Raw genomic sequence first — 20,663 nt, forward strand, 5'->3', positions numbered from 1 at the left:
CATGCAAGAGTAAAGTATGTTTCAATCATTTAGATTAAAATTGTGGCAGTGTGGCAGAAGGCGGTGCCTGTGATCAAGCACACCCTCAAACAACCCATGACATTAAAGTATATAAGGCTACACCTCAAGGAATTGAACAATGTTCCTCCAATATTCATATGAAACAGACCTTATATTGTTAAGTCTAAATGACAGTAAAGCTATATGTCAAACATGTCTGAAATATGCCTGAGGATCATCTTACAAAGCCACTCAAGGAAATGTCTTAACTCTTTCAGGTTGCAAACTTGAAATCAACTGAAATTTCAAGCAAGATCAGTTGTTCTTATGGTTCGTCCCCCACCTCCTAGATTGTAAGTTCTTCTGGGCAGGGTCCTCTCCTTCTCCTGTATCACTGTCTGTACCTATCTGTCATTTGCATCCCTTATTTATTGTACAGCGCTGCATAATATGTCGGCGCTATAGAAATCCTGTTTCCCAATATTATTATTATTAATTTGAGGGGAACAGGCTATATTATGAACTGTTCCCCCTTTTATGGCAGTTTTCATTTTTTTAAACATTTCAAATGTGTCACTGTAGTTATCATGAGAGTTTTCATTAAACAAGACTGACTGACTATTAAACAAGATAAAAGACTACTTAAAATGAGACTCTAGTTACTTTTATATTTTCCTTTAGGGGAAATCATTCCTCATTTCCTTTAATCATACAAGAAGAATGGGTACTATTCCAAAATGTGACAAAGGGCAACACATAAATGACGGTGTTTGTAATCTAAATTGATAAATGTATCAAGCACAGCTGTCCTAGGAGGGTTCCTTTATCAAATATTTGGGGCACTCCAACTATTTCTGAACCCTGGTGATTTGATTGAGGATAGTATAGTAATGAATGACGTGCTTCTATGATTCTGAGTATTGTGAATACGGTACATTATCAAGCAAAAGGATACTTTTGCTGGTAAAGAGTGTAAGGTGGATTTGTATTCCAGAGAGTGATGTCTGTAGTTGCTTCTAGCACCAACTGCTGTCAAATGGTATGTGTATGTGTATGCAGTTTGGAAATCCTCGCTAAAAAGTGCTTAAATTGCTTAAATTGCTGTCTTGTCATTGCAGGATTTCTCCTCCCTTCCTCTGTGTTCACTAAATACAAGCTGATTCATGCAAAAAGGGCAATGTAAAAACTGTGGTATACATATGCGTTAAAAGTATTAAAAAAAAAGTAATATAAAAACTCTTTAGAGAAATGCTGAGCCATTAAATTATGGTTACTAAGATTTGATTTATAAGGAAGGTATAAGGTTAAGTGTAGGTACATCTGTTTGCTAATTAGTCTCTGGATATGTGACAAAATATAAGTACTATCATCAAAAGAACATGCAAGATAAGTATTTATTCTAAGATAAAGCGGATTATAACAGGCATTTCAAACACACTAAAGTATCAAACCATGCACCCGAGGGATGCATTTCCAAGTGGCAAAATAGGAATTCATGTTATGATCCTAGAGAATAGTAGCCTCAAGAGAAACAATTCTTCATAACAGAGATAGTAGCTTAATTTATTAACCTCCCAGCAGTGTGGAAACCTAAGCAGCATGTGGAAGCTTTTGGCAAACATGTCTGCAATGTAAGAGGCCATAAATAAGAAGACAATTATTTGTAAAGGCCCAGAGTTGTAGTTACTCGTGTTATTCTGTACTGTGCATCAAGGCTGAGGAGGCAACATATATTTTTTATATTTTTTTATATTTTATTTCTGTTGTGGAATATATTGTGAATATAAGTAGTTCCTTGCAGTAAAAGAGGTCATATATTCATCCAGTGGTGTGTGTCTCCTACCTTTATTCTATTCCAGGGCTGAAACTTACATGACATACTTTAGAATTTAACACTTCCATGAGTGTCAGATTCCACTTGTCCTAGTCACACCCTAGTTCCTTCCTTTGACCCCTACATTGTTATCTATGTTGTCCTTTTAGTCTTGATGCACAATTCAAAACCATACTCATGTTCTCAGCTCCATAAACTGGTGAGTTTTTGATTGGGGCTGAAGAGAGGGACAGAAAAAGGGAAGGGCTAATAACAGCACATGGAGTGCACCACTCCAAAATACCACATATAGCATAAATATAGCTATTGAGAACCAGTCATGAAGGGGTTAACATAGATTAAGGGTGGAGTAAGATAGTGGGGTGATGTGTGGGGTTGGAGTGGAGAAATAGGTGTTAAAATGGATAGATCAAGGGTGAAAGGGCATCACAATGCTTAGGGATTTGGTGAGCTTACTCAACACCCTTTTAGAGCAGCTGAAACCTGCAGCAGGTGCCCCTGATATAGAATGGGTACAGGCTTTAGTGCAGGAAGGTTGGGTCACTCAGGACCCTGTGTCTGGGGGTCCTGAGTTGTGTTGGCCTCGGAGGTCAAGGCCTCTAATGTGCCTTAGCCCTAAAGGGTGAGGATGGGGGGCAGTTGGGTACAGGCGGAAACAGGACAGCACTGGGCCAAGCAGGATGCAACGCTGGATGTAGGTGTTGACCTCCCTGGTCCATGAGGGGTGGGGCTCGTTGGAGCGGAGAAGGTAAGTGTTGTGGATGCTGCCAGAGCATGTGTGCTTTGAGGGGCCCACCTCAAAGCTGAGGTGAAGGAACGAATCTGGCAGGGTGAGTCTATAGATATCTTCTCTCTTTTGCCGCTGGAATGTTTCAACTTAGATAAGGGGGCCCCAGGGGATTTGAGCAGGGAGGAGGCGGAAGCGCATTGGTATCGGTTGAACCCTAGGACTTTCGGTAATTGGTTGCAGGCTTCTGGTATTCTGGGCAGTGTGATAGGGGAGCGGGCGGTGGAAAGTGCTTGGCCTTACTTATTTTTTTTGGATGCTATCAGGGAGACGCAGTGTGTCTATGGAAAGATGGCGTGGCTACGTTATGATGAGCAGTTCCGGCAGCAGAAAGCGGTTCGGCCATGTATCCCTTGGGATCACAGTGACATTAGCCTCTGGATGAAGCTAATGAATTCGGTGAGGGTTGTTGACCAGTTATTTCCCAGGAAGGGGCAGTGCTCTGCCCAGCTCGGAGGCTCCAGCTGGGCTGCGTAAAAGGCTGTGTTGACAAATTTATTTTACATTGTAGGCCTGGAACTTTTAGGCATAACTCATGTTATGTCCAAACAAGAGTCTGTAAGTTTTAAACACAAAATCATGTCAAAATAATAAGTTAAATTTAATAAGAAACACAAAAATCTGTTTGTGGTGTTTGGTATTTCAAACAAATGGCCTCACAAACCTTCCAAATGAAATCAAGGTGAGGTACAGGCCTGTCATTCTGTTGTTTGAAAAAAATGAAGGCATTCCACAAACATTGTTCCACAAGATGTCTGAAAATCTGTTTGTAATATTTTCTTTGTTGCTTTCTAACAGCCGGATAGAAATTTATCGCCTGGTTGGCTCTGTCAACACCTCCCATGGTGCTTTTAAAGTCCAAGGCAACATGTGGTTTCAGGATCTCTTTCCCACCTCATGTTCTTGTCATAGCAGTGGCAGTGTTATGTATGGTGCTCAAAAGGCAGACATCCTTCTTGTCATGCCATTGCAGTGCCATCATTTTGCCTTTCTGCCAGGCAACTATTTCCCCAGTCTTGAGCTTCTGTTGGATGGCATTCCGGGCCTGTTAGCCCTAACTGTTCTATAAGCATCCATTTTATGCTGGATGAAAAAATCAAATAGTTCAGGGGAGCTGTAAAAATTGTCTGTAGTGACACAATAGCCTTGATTGAGCAATGGCTCATTATGTGACAGGACAGATGATGTTGCCACTCCATAGCTGCTGAATATGGGGCTAAATTTTGTGCCTTTCCCAGTGTATATTGGAGAGTTCAAATTGTGGCCTGTTGCTGATTCGCACAGCATAAATGATTTCACACCAAACCGTGCTCTCTTGGATGCTATGTATTGCACCCAGCTGAAGCTCCCCTTGTAGGTCATTAGACTTTTGTCTATACTTATTTCTCTTTTTGGCACATAGCTGCTTTTGAAGTTATCTAAGATCATCTGATAGACCTCCCAATTGTTTTTGAGCTGAGGTGCAGGATGAGTGGTCTCATCAAAAGTGTCATTATTGGAAAAATGTAAGTATTTCATGATCAAGCCAAGTCTATATTCTGCCATAACTGTGCCAAAAAAAGGTGTAGCAATTAGTTTCTTTGTGAACCAATACCACTTCAGCAGGGGTTCCCCCACCACTCCCTGGAGAATAACTAGGCCAGAAAAAGCCAAATGTCCATGACAGGTTCCCAATTTCTGCTTCTGGAAAACCTCCTGTGTGTAGCAGCTATTTGTTGCTCGGCGTACCTGTTGGTTTTCCTAACTATTTTCTGAATGACTTTGTCATTTAGAAATAAGTCCAGGTACGCCAAGGTGTTGTGTACCACCTCTACGTTCAGGCCAGTTGCCGCAGTAAATGTGAAGCTTGGGGGCACTGGCTGAGCCTGACTAATGTCAATCGAGCACAAAGTACGAACATCACTAACCTCAGTGACAGAATCTTCGTTGTCACTTTCGGTGTCCGATGACAGATCTCTAGGCGAATCACGTGATTCCAATAGCAATTCCAAGTCGCTCTCGCTGTCTTCAAGTTGTTCAAAAACAGCTTGAGTTGAGAGATGCCTTTTAGAGGCCATTGCAGAGGGCAGGGCTGTCGGCAGGCAGAAATGTTGTCAGAATCTAGGTAGAGGTCAGGGCAGGCTACAGGCAGAGATGTTGTCAGAATCCAGGCAGAGGTCAGGGCAGGCAGCAGGCAGAGTTGTGGTCAGAATTCAGGCAGAAGTTAAGGCAGGTGGCAGGCAGAGACGTGGTCAGAATCCAGGCAAAGGTCAGTGAAGCGGCAGGCAGAGACTTGATCAAAGGTCAGGCATGCGGCAGGCAGAGACGTTGTCAGAATCCAGGCAGAGGTCAGGCAGGAGGCAGGCAGAAATGTGGTCAAAGGTCAGGCAGAGGTCAGGCAGGCAGAGAATTTTTCAAAGGTCAGGCAGAGGTCAGGGCAGGCTGAAAAGTAATCAAAGGTCAGGCAGAGGTCAGTAATCAAAGGTAATGACAGACAGGCAGGACACTGTAACACTGTAACACTCCAATGATCAGAAATATACTGTTTACTTTGCATTAGATTTATTACAGTTTTTTTGTATTGAATCCAATACAAAAAAAATTGAAATTCCCGCTACTCCCCCAACGCAACGGCCGCACGCACTGATGGGAGGCATAGCACATGGCCAGAGGATGAGAGCGGACGGGCAGGATGATGGAGGACGCCGACAGACCAGGTATCGCTTTATTTAATATTCTTTTAGCTATTTTTTTTCCGTGCCACCCTCGGGATTACCGCTCGGGAGGTTAATGAGGGATCTTGTAAATTTGGACAAAGATGTCGCTTCTGGCATTGGTGTACAGGTTGTGGGGGGCCCATGCCTCCACGTGGTGTTTTCGCTAGGGGGGGGGGGCTGACCAGGTGAAAGTTTTGGAAAAAGGGAGGACGAAGGTATTGGTGGACAGGATGCTGCTCTTTCTAGACAAATATACTGATAGGTCTCAACCGATAGTGCAGACTTTGGAGGTGGAGTATCAGGATGGTTTCCACAATCCCAGCAGGCTGGAAGCGGTGCTGTGGGTCCCAAAAAATTTGAGGTCAGCTTTGGAGCATCCGGAGGTGGTGGCGGGGAAATTGCGGAAGGAGGTTGAGTTGGGTAGGATGAGCAGCCCTTTTGAGTAGCTGCTATTTGCGGACCTTGTGGTGTCCCCGTTGGGCGTTGTCCCTAAGAAGAAGATGAATATGTTCAGGCTCATCCATCATCTTTCCTTTCCCAAAGGTGGGTCGGTCAATGGTGCTATTGCGCCGGACTTGTGCTGGGTGGGGGCTTGGCTGTGATAAGGGTGGGGGATATGGGAGTTAGTGCAGTGCATGTGTTATCTGAGTTTTTGTTTTTTCTTTTAGGAGAAGCTTCATGTCTCATTTGGCTTGTTGGGCATGCCTACGTCTATTGAGACGCAAAACGAGCAGATGTACAGCCTAATAGTCGTCAGCTTGGATTGGACAGGAAGATCGAATCGGTCTGGTGGATTGGGATTCCAGGCATGCTGTGGAGCCAGCTCCTGGCAGAGATAAATAAATTTGCATGGTTGGATAGACCACCAGATGTTGTGGTTATCCATGCTGGAGGAAACATTTTGGGTTTATGGTCTATGCGTGATTTAATTTGGGACATCAGATTGGACTTTCTGCCGTTGAGATTATACTTTCTGGGCCTAGTAGTGGTGTGGTCTGACATGGTGGCTAGGACTCGATGGCAGATGGCAAGAATAGCCATAGCTATTTGGTTGAATAGCTAAACAAAGCAAGGATAAAAGTTAATAAAAGAAGTGGATACAGAAGCAGTATTTGAGTAGGGATGGTGTTCCCCTTACTGTGGTGGGCATTAACATGTGGTTTTTAGGGTCTCCCTTGTGAGCTGTGGTGGTTGGGATCCTGCGAAGCAGTGGTTTGGATAAGGATGGAACGGTTATTACAAAAGGGGTATCGGATTATTGGCTAACATCTGTTTTGGTCAGTGTGAGTCGGTTTGTATCAGCTCCCGAGGCTTAGGGTATGCCTGGGGGCCAAAGATTTCAGCCTGCTTGATTCAGGAGGTTGGTGTTGTTTGTTTTGGTGTGGCTTTCCAGGATCTGCAATCAATCAGGTGGTTTGCGCAAGCTGTGTTTGAGGAAGGGGGAGGGTTTTTTTTGTTCAAAGTTGGTCATTTATGTTTATGTGTATTAATTTTAATTGGTTCAGATGTTTTGTTTTAATAAACAGCTGTCTCAGCCAATTTGTTCCAAGTGGTGGTTTTTCCTTTTATGGGGAAGGAGGTTGGGTTGTGGGCTGAGATAGAAGAGTGAGTGATGAACTTAGAGCTACGTTGGTCCAGAACAAGTGGTACAGAACAGAATTTATGTCAGTGAAACACTGGATCTAAGGCATCAAACCACAATAGCACTTAAGAAATGCCGAACAGTGTCTAAATTTACATATGATAGTATTAAAAAGCCACTTTAACATAACATAAGTGCTACTTAGTACACCTCAATTGCAGTGGTGGCTTGACAAACCAAGGCCATTGTACTCTAACTGCTGAAAAAAAATCCACTGAAGTTACATATACTGCATTTTATGAAGTAGGTTGCTTCCAGATTAAGAACAGTTTTAAATGACAATAAAACCTGGCATCACATGTGTTTCCAATGTCTTTTTCTCTGGAACACAACAAGGGGCTTACAGGTATCATGGTCAAAGCTGAAAATAGCTGCCTTGCAAATTCACAGAATTAGGAATAGCTAAGATTTTCCTCTTAGGTAGGTTTTCTTATTATTTTTAATTAATTCAGGATGATCCAGGATGAACAAAAGGGGGTTAAAAATCAATAATAAAAGTAGCTATAAACATCCTTGGGTGCTTTTTATTTATTTAAAACATTTGTTTTTTTATTAATGAGAAAAGTGTGTGTCTTTATACTACTTGTTTAGTCATTTATGTATTTATGTGCGTGTACTTCCTACTTACTAAAAGCCAGTGTCCCTAATACCTAATGCAAAAGTTTGTGAACTGGAAGTGTATTAGCAATAGTATTATTTCTCGGAGCATGACTGGCAAATTGGGCATCCAACATCCAACCGAGAGCTAAATATCAATATGTAGCACCACTTAAGATTACAGATAAACCCCTCTTACTTGTGGTAAAAGCTTATATAACATACTATAATTATGCCTGGGGTCACAAGAACCAAATAGTGACAGGCAATATAGGCTGGCAAAGTTAGAATCTACCTATATGAAGAAATCTAAAATTGATGAACATAGAATATAAAATGCATAACATAGACAAATATTAGAATCTAACAATCTAAATTGTAACAAATAGCCACTATAGAAAAAAATGGATAAGCAGCTATGTTCTAAAGGTGTATGGAAGGAAGTGGTCAACTAAAGAAATAACAATGTTGTCCTATTATTATTGTTGTCCTATATTGTGTGACACTTCCCCCACCTCCTGGATTGTAAGCTTTTCAGGGCAGGGTCCTCAACTCCCCCTGTGTCACTGTCAGTATATGTCTGTCATTTGCAACCCCTATTTAATGTACAGCACTGCGTAATATGTTGGTGCTATATAAATCATGTTTATTAATAATAATAATAATAATAATAACAATAATAATAAGAGTAAAAATAATGATAAGTATGTAGATTAATTGATAAAAACTAAATAGAATTAAATAGAATAGAAAAAACTATTACAAATCTGGATAATAGAGGGAACTAAATGAAGGGAAAAGAAAAGAAAATGTGTGCGGTGTAAAAAAACTATACTAAAAAATTAACGAGAGGGCGTGGCCTGGACGGGGACCTGAATCAACGCGTGAGAGCTGAGCTCCGTTCCAGCCTGCATTAATTAACGCTGTACCGGGCACCACAGCTGTTTCTTTGACCAAGCAACGAAGGCAGAGGGTTACTGCTGCCTCTGGGAACAGGAGGCACGCTACCCCATCCTCTCATTCTTATTAAAATCCTTTTCAGCCCCTGAGTCTGCTGGGATGACTTAGGGAGCTAAGAAGGTGATATTGCTCCCTTGGTTGCCTCACGACCGCAACCTTCTGATCCTCAGCCCACTCTATCTATTAGTGCTAATTCCTGGCAAGCGTATGTACAGCACCTCCCCACTAAAGATGATTTTCACCTTCTAGAACAGGAGGTTATAGAAGCCTTAGAGGAAGAAATTTGCATCCAACGCACAGACCTCCAGAATCTGGCGGGTAGAGTGGATACAAAAGATGATGACTTACAAGGTACGAAAACCCAGGTCTTACAACTTCAAGAACGGGCCTCCTCCCAAGCTGTTGCAATTAGAGATCTCAAGCTTTAATTACAGGACCATGAAAATAGATGCAACAATATACGAGTATGCGGCCTCCCAGAAGCCACCCAACAGGCCGACCTTGCTCTGGTGATACAGGCGGTCTTCAATGGCATCTTAGGCTGTCCTCATGCTTCTGTTATACGGTTTGAAAGTGCGCAGAGCTTTACGACCACCAGGTACCCCCTCGAGACCACGGGATGTTATCTGTCGGTTGCAGGCCTATCCCTTGAAAGAAGAAATAATACGAACAGCCAGAAATATGAGAGCTATTGAGTTTGATGGGGCACAACTACAAATTTTCCCTGATGTTTCCTGGTCCCCCCTCCAGAGCCTGTGATGGTGAGGGTGTTGCGCTGCTGCTTACGGTCCAGGTTGCGGTCCTTGGGCACACCAAGGTGGGCAAGCACAGTACAAAATCACAAGGCAGGCGGATAGTCAAGGAAAGCTGGGATTGAGACAGGCAGCAAACAGGCAGAGGTCAGGTCACACGCCAGGGGTCAATTGCCGGGGATCCAGGAAACAGACCATAGTGGCACAGGGGCCACTGCGGACACAGGGAACACAGGAGACACTGGAAGCAACAGGAGGCACAGGAGACTCAGGGATATCCACAGACTGACAGGAACACTGGAACAGCACAGGGAAGCTGACTGGGAGCAAACAGACTCGACAACGAGGGGTTAACGCAGAAGATAGACAGAAGAAACACTGAATTAAGCTACAGGTGAACAGGAACTAGCTCACAGAACTAGAGGCTCGAGACACATTGCACGAAGACTGAGTGCAGTCTGCGAGCTAACTAAATAGCCAGGGCTGAGGCTATTTTCTGATTGGCCAGTGGCATGGACGGAGTTAATAAAGCTTGGAAACAGAGGCACCCCCAGCGACAGAACTGCCCACATGCACAGGAGAGAAATGCCTGTGTTTTAGTGTGGAAAAGGTAAGTGTGACATTTACTCTTTCTCCTAGGGATACTCTCCCTAATGCATGACGCCATCCTGGTTGTTCGCCCTCCTCCTATGCCTCCCATTGGTATTTCCTCCTTGTCCATGCTTGTTTTTGGTCTCTTGTATTTTTTTTTTCAGATAGACCTTTGGCCAAGGATGTGATCCCTGCCGAGGGTTCTTGGCTACCCCTACCACGTTTTTATATCTGTTTGTTTGTGTTTGTAGTTTTTTCTGTTTGCCTTTTTTAGTTTTTTTCCTGTGTGCTGACCTTTTTGCTCCTTCTTCTACTCTATGCCTCTGAAGGATGCTCAGGTTTTCTTCATAATCAATGTATGGTATTCATTTTGCATGTTTTCCTTTTACAATTACCCCATGGTTACCCTCCTGAAATCTGGAGAATCATTTGGGATAGTGCCCATAGGAGCTCAATTTGCACTCCTTTTACTCCAAATGAACTGCATTATATTTTCTGGTCCTGTTCGCTCATAGGGCCCTATTGGGCAAAAGTCAACAATCTTCTCTCAGAGATTCTGGAAATACCTATATCGCTCGATGTAGTTACTCATCTGCTGGGCCTTCCTATTTCCAATCTCACTAAGCTGAATAGAAAACTGGTGTGTCACATACTCACCGCAGCCAGGTGTCTCTATTGCTAGACATTGGAAATCTACCTCACCTCCCAGCTTAATAGACTTATATGATAGAATAAAAGAAGTCCCACTTATGGAACACCTTATGGCCAGGATTTATGATAGATATGACAAATTCACAGCAATCTGGGCCCCATGGGACTCATATCTGCTATCAGCCACCAATATGTTTCAACATGTGACTGCTAATTTTCAATCAGCCCCTTCCAATGTATCTCTTCTTCAGGTCATGCGGTACCAGGATTCCAACAGTGACAAGTCCAGAATACAGCAAGAGGTCATACATAGGTAATCCATCCACCAGACGAGGAACACAAGGGGCAAGACACAAGCAGGGTCAGGGTCCCAGCGAAAGGTCGGTCCATGCAGCTTAAACTTACAGGGTCAGAAACAGGCCAGGCCAGCGACAGTAAATCAGAGAAATAACACACCAGCAGCAAGTTAGCCCAGCTTAATGCTACAACAGGCACTGGAGTCTGGAAACAGAGATGCTATAAAGTTCCAACAGCCAATAACAGCACAGGATAGATTCAGGAACCAATCTACCTCTAAAATCCCCATTCAGCTGTGCACAGCCTCACAGTGTGTGCTGGATGCTGACAATTGACATTGACATTTGTTTGTTTCCGGGATCGCCGGAAAGATAAGTATCTTTTAAACAAGACAAACTAGTAAAGTCTTAAACTTACAAATTGGACAAAAATAAGAAAACATAAGTCAAATAACATTGAAACAGATGGGGCTCGGGAGGAATATAGGACATATAGGAGAATAACAGACGTGACAAACAGGACAGCTGAAGGAAGATGAACCCAATGTACAAAGTAGGTAGGGAAACATAGAAATGATAAATGAGTTAGGAAGGGAAAAATAGGAGTGATATGTGTGATGAGTAAAGAAAAACAATACCAACAGATGGTATGGGTGGAGGAACACAAGACTGCCAAACTGGGCAAGTGAGGCTGAAACTGTACTGCTAGGAGAGAGACTGATGGGCTACAGAAGTTAGGACAGATATAGAGAACACGCAGAAGAGGCAAATAAACAGCATTAAGAATTATTGATGAGGTAAAAGTAAAAACTGACTACAATACATAAGATCAGCAAATATGAGGGAGTGATTTTGAATACTGTAGTAACCGAGAAACTTGATAAAGTTTACTAAAGTTGATTACAGATTGCCAGGTTAAATGTGAAAGATTACAGGGAGTACAGATGTCCTCATATATAATTGTACTTGCTGCCGGGTGCCAAGACAGGGTAAGGCACAGAAGAAGGGGGGTCTGCTAAAAAAATGCAGATATTCACTTGAGACAGATGATCTTGGCATAAGATCTCCCTAAGGCCTGTAATGCTAAAGGTCCATTCTGTATTGGTCAGCTTTTATTTTTACTTTTATGTCACTAAAGAGTCACAGTTAATCTGTCAAAGACAGGCTTTAAAATTTATAAAGCAAAGATGTCAGTGCTCACAGTTCTTTGAAAATTGCTTTACGGTGGTTTGAAGGCACAGTGGTCCCCCCTATTTAACATTCTATAAAACTGGTAAAAAGTTAAATCTACAAGCTTAATAAGGTATTTATTATTTACTGATAATTGTAATTTCAATGCTTCAATCAGATGGCTGGTAAGTGTTCTGAGGCCACAGAAATCCTCTTCAGGTATTGGGCAACCAATGATGGTGTAAGTCTTGTGTGTGCGAAGGAGATACATTGTCCATGGCATCTGGATCTGTTCCCTCTACCACTAGGTGAGTTTTTTGTTTTTTGGGTTTAGTTCTGCTTACTGTATATAGGCAGGAAAAGCTGTCTTTTAATGGTGGCCATTCTTTATTTATATTACAAAGTTCCTGAACCTGCTATTGTTACCAAAATTGCTGGGGGGGGCATATGGGAACATATCACAAGTAAAAAAAATGTATAGGTGTCCATACAAGTTTTAAAAGCATGCAAACTTTAGAATCGGAATATCTCACATTAGCATCCCAACACTTCCGCATACAAAGGGTTTCTTCTTCAATCAGGTTTCTTCATCAATCAGAATTATTGTTTTAATTCTGAAACAATCATTCATTCATAAATGCCACTGCAGATAAACATATTGCATTGCACAAGGCAGTTGCAGCTTCAAAGAAAACAACATAAATAAACAATATATTGAAAACATTTTTTTAAATTTAAATTAAAAATTATTAATATTAAAACTAGACCCCTTCTGAGACATAAAACCTGGCTAGCTAGAAAAAGAGGAGCAGCGAGTGTGTGCCCCCTCCCACCACCCTTTCAGCCCTCTTCTGGCCACATCACAACCCCTGGAAGAGTAAGGCTGCTCAGCATTCTCAGTGTTCATTAGTACTGTGTTGTGTGTTGCAGCTTATATGTATAGGAGAGATAGACATCTGCATATGTCCTAAATATATGAGGATATCTAAAAAGAAAGACTTTACTGAAAATACTTCCTTATTCTTAAATGTGAAAGCATGACACACGATAACTCACTGTATTAAGGCAAATGATACACTACCACCAAGTCACCTTTATACAAATCTTTTTCTTGATTTTTTCTTTTATATTTCCTTTGTACAATATAAAATACAATGATTTAGAAGTTAAATGAAAAGGTTAGTTTTGTAAAACCTTTTTGACAATCATATAACATTTCTTCCATTGAGTTGCATACAAAAACAACTGAAGAAGTAAGAGAGACAAAGAGATTTGGTTCCAAAAGAAAAAAATGTTCAGTAAAACAAAGAACAGTTAAATGCTATGCTGAGATAGTATCAAATCAATCATAAAATATGAACTGTGCCATTACTGCTATAAGTTGTAGCATTCATGTACTTTCCATTTTACAAAATGAAAACATGAAAAATATCAAACAATAGTTATCATTTCAAACATCTGAGCTATTGCTGCAGCATGAATAACAGATGAATTTAGATAAGGAAATTACTTGTGTCTCTGGTTTCTGATCAAATTGACAGCAAACACCTAATAATGAATGTGATTGCAGGTTTAACACAGAACCATAATATTATTACTTGAATGTGAGCATTGTTATCTTTTCATCAAGTACACAGAGAACTCCTAAAATGTCAATATGGACGTAACTAAAATACCATGTGATTATTTGGCCAGCCACAGACACTAGCCTGCAGCCACACACCTGCTTGAAAAGAACAATAAGAACTGGAATATAGACAAAATCTATGAAAATAGACAATTGAAAAATGTGGATTTTTTTTAGCACTAGTACTAAGACAAAGCCTTATTTATTAGTTTTACAAGGCTGGAAAAGATACAATTTCATCAGTGAAGCTGGGTGATCCAGCAAACCTAGAATGGATCTGGTCCAGGATTGAAAACATTCCAGGTTTGGTGGATCACCCAGCTTCGCTGATGAAAGTATATTCTCTCCAGCCTTGGAGAGCTTTAATAAATCAGGCCCAAAGGGAGAGATTAAAGTAAAAATCCAGTTCTGTGAGGAAAAACATCTTTCACATCAGCAATGCTTGTGCATAGACATTACTGTTAAATTTAAGTACTATTTTTTTTCATTTTGCACTGCATATTGTGGTTCCCTTTCATAAGAACTGTGTTCAGGACTGAATGTGTCCTACTACAGGTAGTCCCGGGTTAGATACGAGATGGGGACTGTAGGTTTTAAGTTGAATTTGTAAGTAAGTCAGAACAGGTACATTATTTTAATAAATGCAATTGGGACAGATGTTTATCTCAACATCTTATTAGGCAGCGTGGTGTTACTGTATAAAATCCTCACAGTGAGTTAATCACAAACAAAGCAAAAAAAAAAATTTTTTATAGAGGCTAGACATTCATTAACTTCTGGAGCAAGTTGTGCTTTGATATGCAAAGAGAAACAACTGCAGAGTTTATCTTGGTCATTAAAGAGTTATAAGAGGCTGCAGAAAGTGCCCAGTCCTTAAGATCACCCACTGCCTCAGCTGTGTTTAGCAAAAGATTTCTTCTGCAAGTCATGCAAACCGCTCCAAACCTCCGTCCTGCACAGGAGCGAGCAGGGGAGCCCCATTCGTATCTTGGAGTTTCCTGTATGAGGCATGTCCTTAAACCGGGGACTACCTGTATTTCAAAAGCAAGTTAATATGAAACAATGATAATGGTAAAATATGTTTTCCACATACAAACAAAAAAGTACTCAATTGGGGATTCTTTGTTAACGTAGAGGCAGATGGGGTGGTTTTGAAGATGGATATGTTTGTTGCAGCTGCCAGCAGAATCTGGGGAGAAATTATCTGCACTGGTATATGACTATGGTTTTCATGACCCATACAACTCAGGTCTTCCGTTCATGGTCCCTGGGTCTTCTCTCTATGGTACTGATTTATCCATAAATCTATGACTATAACTGAACACTAGAACAAATCTATATATACAATAAAATGTGTTTCTCCTGAAGAAGCAATAAATGCGAAACCCGTTGAGAAACACAGTAGATGTGAAGGAACGAAATTGTAAAATTCATGGTCAAACTATTTTAAAGTTTGTATTTGTGTGATTTTGTTAATGTATATTAAAAGACAACCATATAAACCTAAATGCAGCCAAAATAATCTGGGTTGGATGCAAAAGTTAAGGGCTTATGTCTCTGTCAGCTGTTTACTGTTTTCTTTACCTTTCTGTCCCAGAAGTGAGAGCAATTCTCTGCTGTAGGGCCACAGATAACAATAAAAATTTAAGGAATAATTTGATTTCTGTTAATCACAGTATGTAAGAAAAACGGACAGGTAAATAGACAATAATATTGTTACTGTTTCTGACATGTTTATTTTTTTTCTGTAAATACCATTAGCTCTCTCTATATAACAATTTTGATTACATTTCTCTTTTCCATCACTTTAATGTGTACAATTAAACAAGGGTATGTGGCCTGGTCTGCATCAAGGCTTCCTAAGAATAATATACCAAATGAGTCTGGCCCGAAAATAAATGAAGACATGTTGCAGATACTGATAGATCCTTAATTAGCACTGATAAAACTGCAATCAATAAAAAAAGCATTGGCGATAGCCAAAAAAAATATTTCATATCTATGCCATGAGATAACATTGCTTTATGTAGGAGGAAGGCATTTTATTTCTGGCTAGAATTTACTTTACAGATCTCCAAGTTTTTAAAACTTAAGCAATGTAATGGATCGTGATTTAAAGAATTTTGTATCATCTAGAGAATTGTGAGGAATTACTTCACTTGTGTTGGGTATTTTTTTTATCACTAAATGCACATGTTTAAAGTATTTTAGAAATAATCATTGTAAAGTATATACTTCTATATTGCTTACACTGCTTGCTTCCTGAGTGCTAAAGAGTGAAGTTGGCCCTGCTAGAGTACCATGACCAGTTCCACTTTTATCAGGTCCAGTTTTAAAAAGAATAAAAAAACAGCACAGCTGAGAAAAGAAGTAACCAAATGCACAAGCAGGATATAAATACATATATATATATATATATATATATATATATATACACACACACACACACACACACACACACACACATACATTGCCAGAATCTTTAGGAGAAGACACAATTTACACAGTGGTCCAACACTCCCATTATCAATACAAGATCTTGGCAAAAAATCAGCGCAACTTTGGACATAAATAAATGTTGTAAAATGATATAAATCAGGGGTGTCAAACTCTGGCCAATGGGCCAAATCTGGCCCGCAAGGTCCTTTTGTTTGGCCCCCCAAAGAGTTCTGAAAATGAATTGCATCTGGCCCGCCCGCCTGCCACTATGTATTGCAGCTAGTGATGCCGCTACTACAATTCCCGGTATCACTCGCATCTATAGAGCAGCGGCCTGTTCTGTTCTATAGACGCAAGTAATGCTGGGAATTGTAGTCTTGGCATCACTCACGTCTATGGAACAGCTCTCTATGCGTGGCTCCGCATTGGGCTTTTCTATAGACGCAAGTAATGCCGGGAATTGTAGTCTCGGCATCACTCGTGTCTTTGGAACAGTCTTCTGTTTAATAATATTAGTCACTTTCAGCACCGGAGAGTTTTATCTACAAATGTGGAAAAGGCAAGGTAAGGCTGGAGTTCAGCTCTAATTATAACTTCTGACCCCCAAAACTTTAAAGGTCAGTAGAAAGAAGAATCATTTAAATGGTAAAGGTGCAGCTGCTGAAGAATGCAGTGTGGAATGTGGGGACAGAGGTGTTGGAGAAGACTTGAAAGACTTGAGGGGGCTGTCTGACATTTTTGCTGTGTGTATAGCGAGAGAATGGGGTTTCTCTATAGTGAGAGAATGGGGTTTCTAAAGTAGCAACTTTGATGACCCCACAATTCCCTCATTTGACATCAATAAACACTGCTATAAGCACAGAGAAACTGACCTGTTTGCATTGTCCTTACCGGCATAACCTTCCCTATTAGATGCCAATTAATCTTTTGTTTAAAAAATGATGGGCAGTTGCACAGCTATGAGCAATTCTGCTATGCCCATGAAAGATAGCTAAGACTCCTGGACATACACTGGGCCTGAGTTTTTGAACTATGTAACATTGCTGATTATCTGGCTTTGTTTTTATGAATTTTTTCTCCTCTTGTTTCAAGACACAACTAAAAGAAAGAGATCTCTCCAAAAGTGTCTGAGGGACAGCATTGTATATGTCCTAGAGTGGCCCAGCCACAGCCCTGATTTGAACCCTATTGAACATCTCTTTAGAGACCTGGAAATAGCTGCCCACAGACAGTTCTCATCCAATCTGAATGAGCTTGAGGAATTTGGAGGCATGGCAGAAAACCCCCCAATTCAGGTGTGCATAGTATGTTGCATCATTATTACTATTAATAAACTGTATTTATATAGTACCAACATATAATATGCAGTGCTGTACATTAAACAGGGGTTACAAATGACATACAGATACAAACAATGACACAGAGGGAGGAGGAGATGACCCTGCCCAAAAGAGCTTACAATCTAAGAAGAGGGAATATGATACTTAAAAAAACTTAACGCTGCAATTGCTGCCAAAGGTGCTTTAACTATATATTAAGTAAAAGGTTTGAATACTTATGTAGATGTGGTATTAGACATTCCAGCTTAACGTGCATTCTAAAAGGCTAACTAAATAAGATACATAGCAATATGCAACCTGGCAAAGTGGCATAAAAACAGAATGTATCTTTTACTGATCTAACTTCATGTAACTGATTATTTGTTACAGGTTGCTGCATTATGGGACTTCCTAACACAGTGATAGTCAGCACATCCATAAAAGTAAAACTCATCCTTTATTTTTTTTCAGTAAAAACACAGCTTAGCCACAACACACTTCCAATAGACAAAAGATACGCACTTTAACTGCAAAGATATGATAAGCATTACTGCTCTTTTCGGTAAGTAAATAGAGGGTGAGCTGGTTCTTTTACATGCAACTGTGATAACCTTCGCTGCTCTGTAAGCTTCAGCTATGTTTACTCTTTCTCACTTTTATTTAAAAACTGTTGAAATGCTTCTAACATAGAACTGCATTTACTTAGAACAGCTGACATTTACAGTGCAGCGTGTCTAAGAAGTCCACGCTGTGTATGACCAAAATTTCTGGAGCAGACCTACTGTAAATGGGTCACAGCCAAATTCCTGTAGCATGGGATTAGCAGAGATGCAGTGTGGTTAAAACCATGACTGCTGCAGAGGTGGGGTGAGCGCTGTACCATAAAATTAGGAATAAATAGAAGTGACGCCTCCTTTTGTTTGCTTCAGAGCAGAAACCAGGGTAGAGCTTTTCCCTTTTTCAGAAGGAACTGTAACAAATAACGATGAAATGTATCATCGTCTAGTTTAACACTCTTGATATTTTGACATTTTTCAAGAAACGCCACTGCTATTATCTGTTGGAGTAAGTCCCCGTGACAGCGTGTAGCTCAAGCAGAATTAATTGGGTAACAAAGAAAGCTGCAGTTTTATGCCTCGAAAACAGCATGTAAAATAGAATGTGATTCTAATTCTTATGTTTCTACAGAGCTATATGCAGAAGGTCTGTCCCTAGCTGCGTTTTTCAGTGGCATGTTAAGAGCATTTCTTTATTTCTAAAGCCAAAGAATAGGAACAATTTTCCGCATCAACCTCAGAGCTAATTTGAAAAATAAATCATTGGAATTTATTTATGAAAAAAAAAGTCGTGGATAACGTTGTTTATGTTTACCAACTGAACACTTATTTTCATTTCTATATAATTTTATAACATTACCGACTAGAAAAAAGCTGCTATCTTTCTGCAGAATCCTTCATATAATTGGTTCTGTTTAGTTAATATTGGAACACTTACATCTTAAAAAAAATCTAAGGCAAACTATCTGTGCCTTATATCTCCAATCACTACATCTTGCCCTTTAAAAACTAACAAAAAATTAACACCCTGAGGTTTTAACGTTTCTCCGGACCTAAAACTTTTTGCTAATGTGCCACTGAAAGAATACATTTTATCAACCTAAACCCCAGTCAGCGGCAAGTGTGTGGGTGGCTGTGGTGGGGCATTCTCAATCCAGGTTTCTAAAAGCTATGTCATGAATCCATTGATGTAAATCCATTGATGTAAACATAAAATGGAAAAGTTAATAATTTCTTTGGTTTTTGACTTATGTTACACAATCAAGACTATACTTTCACTGAAACTGGTTAAATGATACCCGCTGGGAATGAATAATAGTGATTGGATTAACAATTTAGATTCCTTCCATGGGCATTTCAAATAATTATCATTGTATTATCCTTTATAAAATCACTTTAAAATGTTTGATCAGATTGGGTCAAGATTCTCTCCAAAATTCTTCTATTCCATAATGACTATTTGCACCATCCCTACTTTTTATTATGTCTACTTTCAGTAACTAGTAAAGAAAAATACAAAGATTACACTGCTCATTCGCTACTAATCCCTACTGTATGGTAAAGTCAAACTATGCAAAAAGCTATACACAGCACAGTTATACCAGCTAAGAGATTTGCGATTCAATTCAGCCTTACCTTGCTAGACCAAGTAACTTGGTCAATAAATGTCATTACTGCAGGTAGGCAATATAGTATAATCACCTCTTTTATCTCAGCCTTCCATTGGACAATGAAGGAGCAGTAGAATATAAAGGAGTCATCCATCTGTTTTCCACTTCTTTCAAAATGTTCAGTGTGCATGCAACACATCTGGCTGTCCCAAATAATGCTCTCTCACTTTAGGTTAAAATTTTGCTGTACATCTGATAACAAAATGCTCATACCAAGTGAAATTTAGGTACAATACTGTTTCTGAAATGGTTACATCTCCTTGCAGTGAATAACCTGCCTATTAGTATGTATCCTTTCCAATCAGCATGACGTTTTCAAATGCTACAATATTGCTGGAAGTGTTCAGTTAATTTAACTGGCATGTACCTTCTATGTTCTAAGAAAGCTTATACATCAAAGGAAGGCAAATGAAATGTCTTTACCTGTAACTACGCTTGGGATTTTAGACAGGAAGCTTTTAACTGTTCGGATAGGTACCCCACCAGCTTTATCATCTTGCATTCTGGTGATAATATCTTCAATCTGTAATATTAAAAAAAGGTTTAGTAACTACAAGATAAGAAAAATAGGCATACCATTTTGGTTCATTTGTCAACTTTAAAATGCACTAAATACATATACACCAAGCTACTGTGCAAATCTTGTTTTTTTTTAATTGAAGTTTATAAAGATTTAAAAAGGAGTACAATTTAATGGATGAACATTGCTTGGTTGGAGGTATTTTTTGCTTAAATTTATAGAAAAACATCAAAATACCTTTTTACATGCTTTTTTAAATGTTGTTCGAAACTGTTCCATGCTTCAAGGAGGCAGGCATCCATTACCTGGTCATTTCTGACACTTACAATTTACAAAACCTGAAACTACCATACGCTTGCTGAAATTTGTCTGATCTACTATAGCACCCGAAAGGCAACAATTCTCTGTCAAGACTGTTTTTTTATTTTTTTCTAGGCACTACTTGCAAAATTAAAAGCACTCTATGCCCTATCAGATTTTTATTTATTACACTTCAAGAAAAATATGCAGTAGTGCTTTTCCTCATCTCAAGCTTGTTAATATTATTCACATTTT

General features: G+C 39.9%; 1 protein-coding gene across 1 annotated transcript in view; it reads right to left on the reverse strand.

Annotated features, from left to right (window-relative positions):
* RGS6 (regulator of G protein signaling 6) overlaps positions 1–20,663 on the reverse strand; it is a 215,153-nt gene that overhangs the window by 78,278 nt on the left and 116,212 nt on the right. Inside the window, exon 3 of the mRNA XM_072428837.1 lies at positions 20,012–20,111. Within this exon, the coding sequence (XP_072284938.1) occupies positions 20,012–20,111 (100 nt within the window). The remainder of the gene's footprint in view (positions 1–20,011; positions 20,112–20,663) is intronic.

The sequence above is a fragment of the Pyxicephalus adspersus genome, chromosome 12 (assembly GCF_032062135.1).
Source record: "Pyxicephalus adspersus chromosome 12, UCB_Pads_2.0, whole genome shotgun sequence".
Classification (NCBI taxonomy): Eukaryota; Metazoa; Chordata; class Amphibia; order Anura; family Pyxicephalidae; genus Pyxicephalus; species Pyxicephalus adspersus.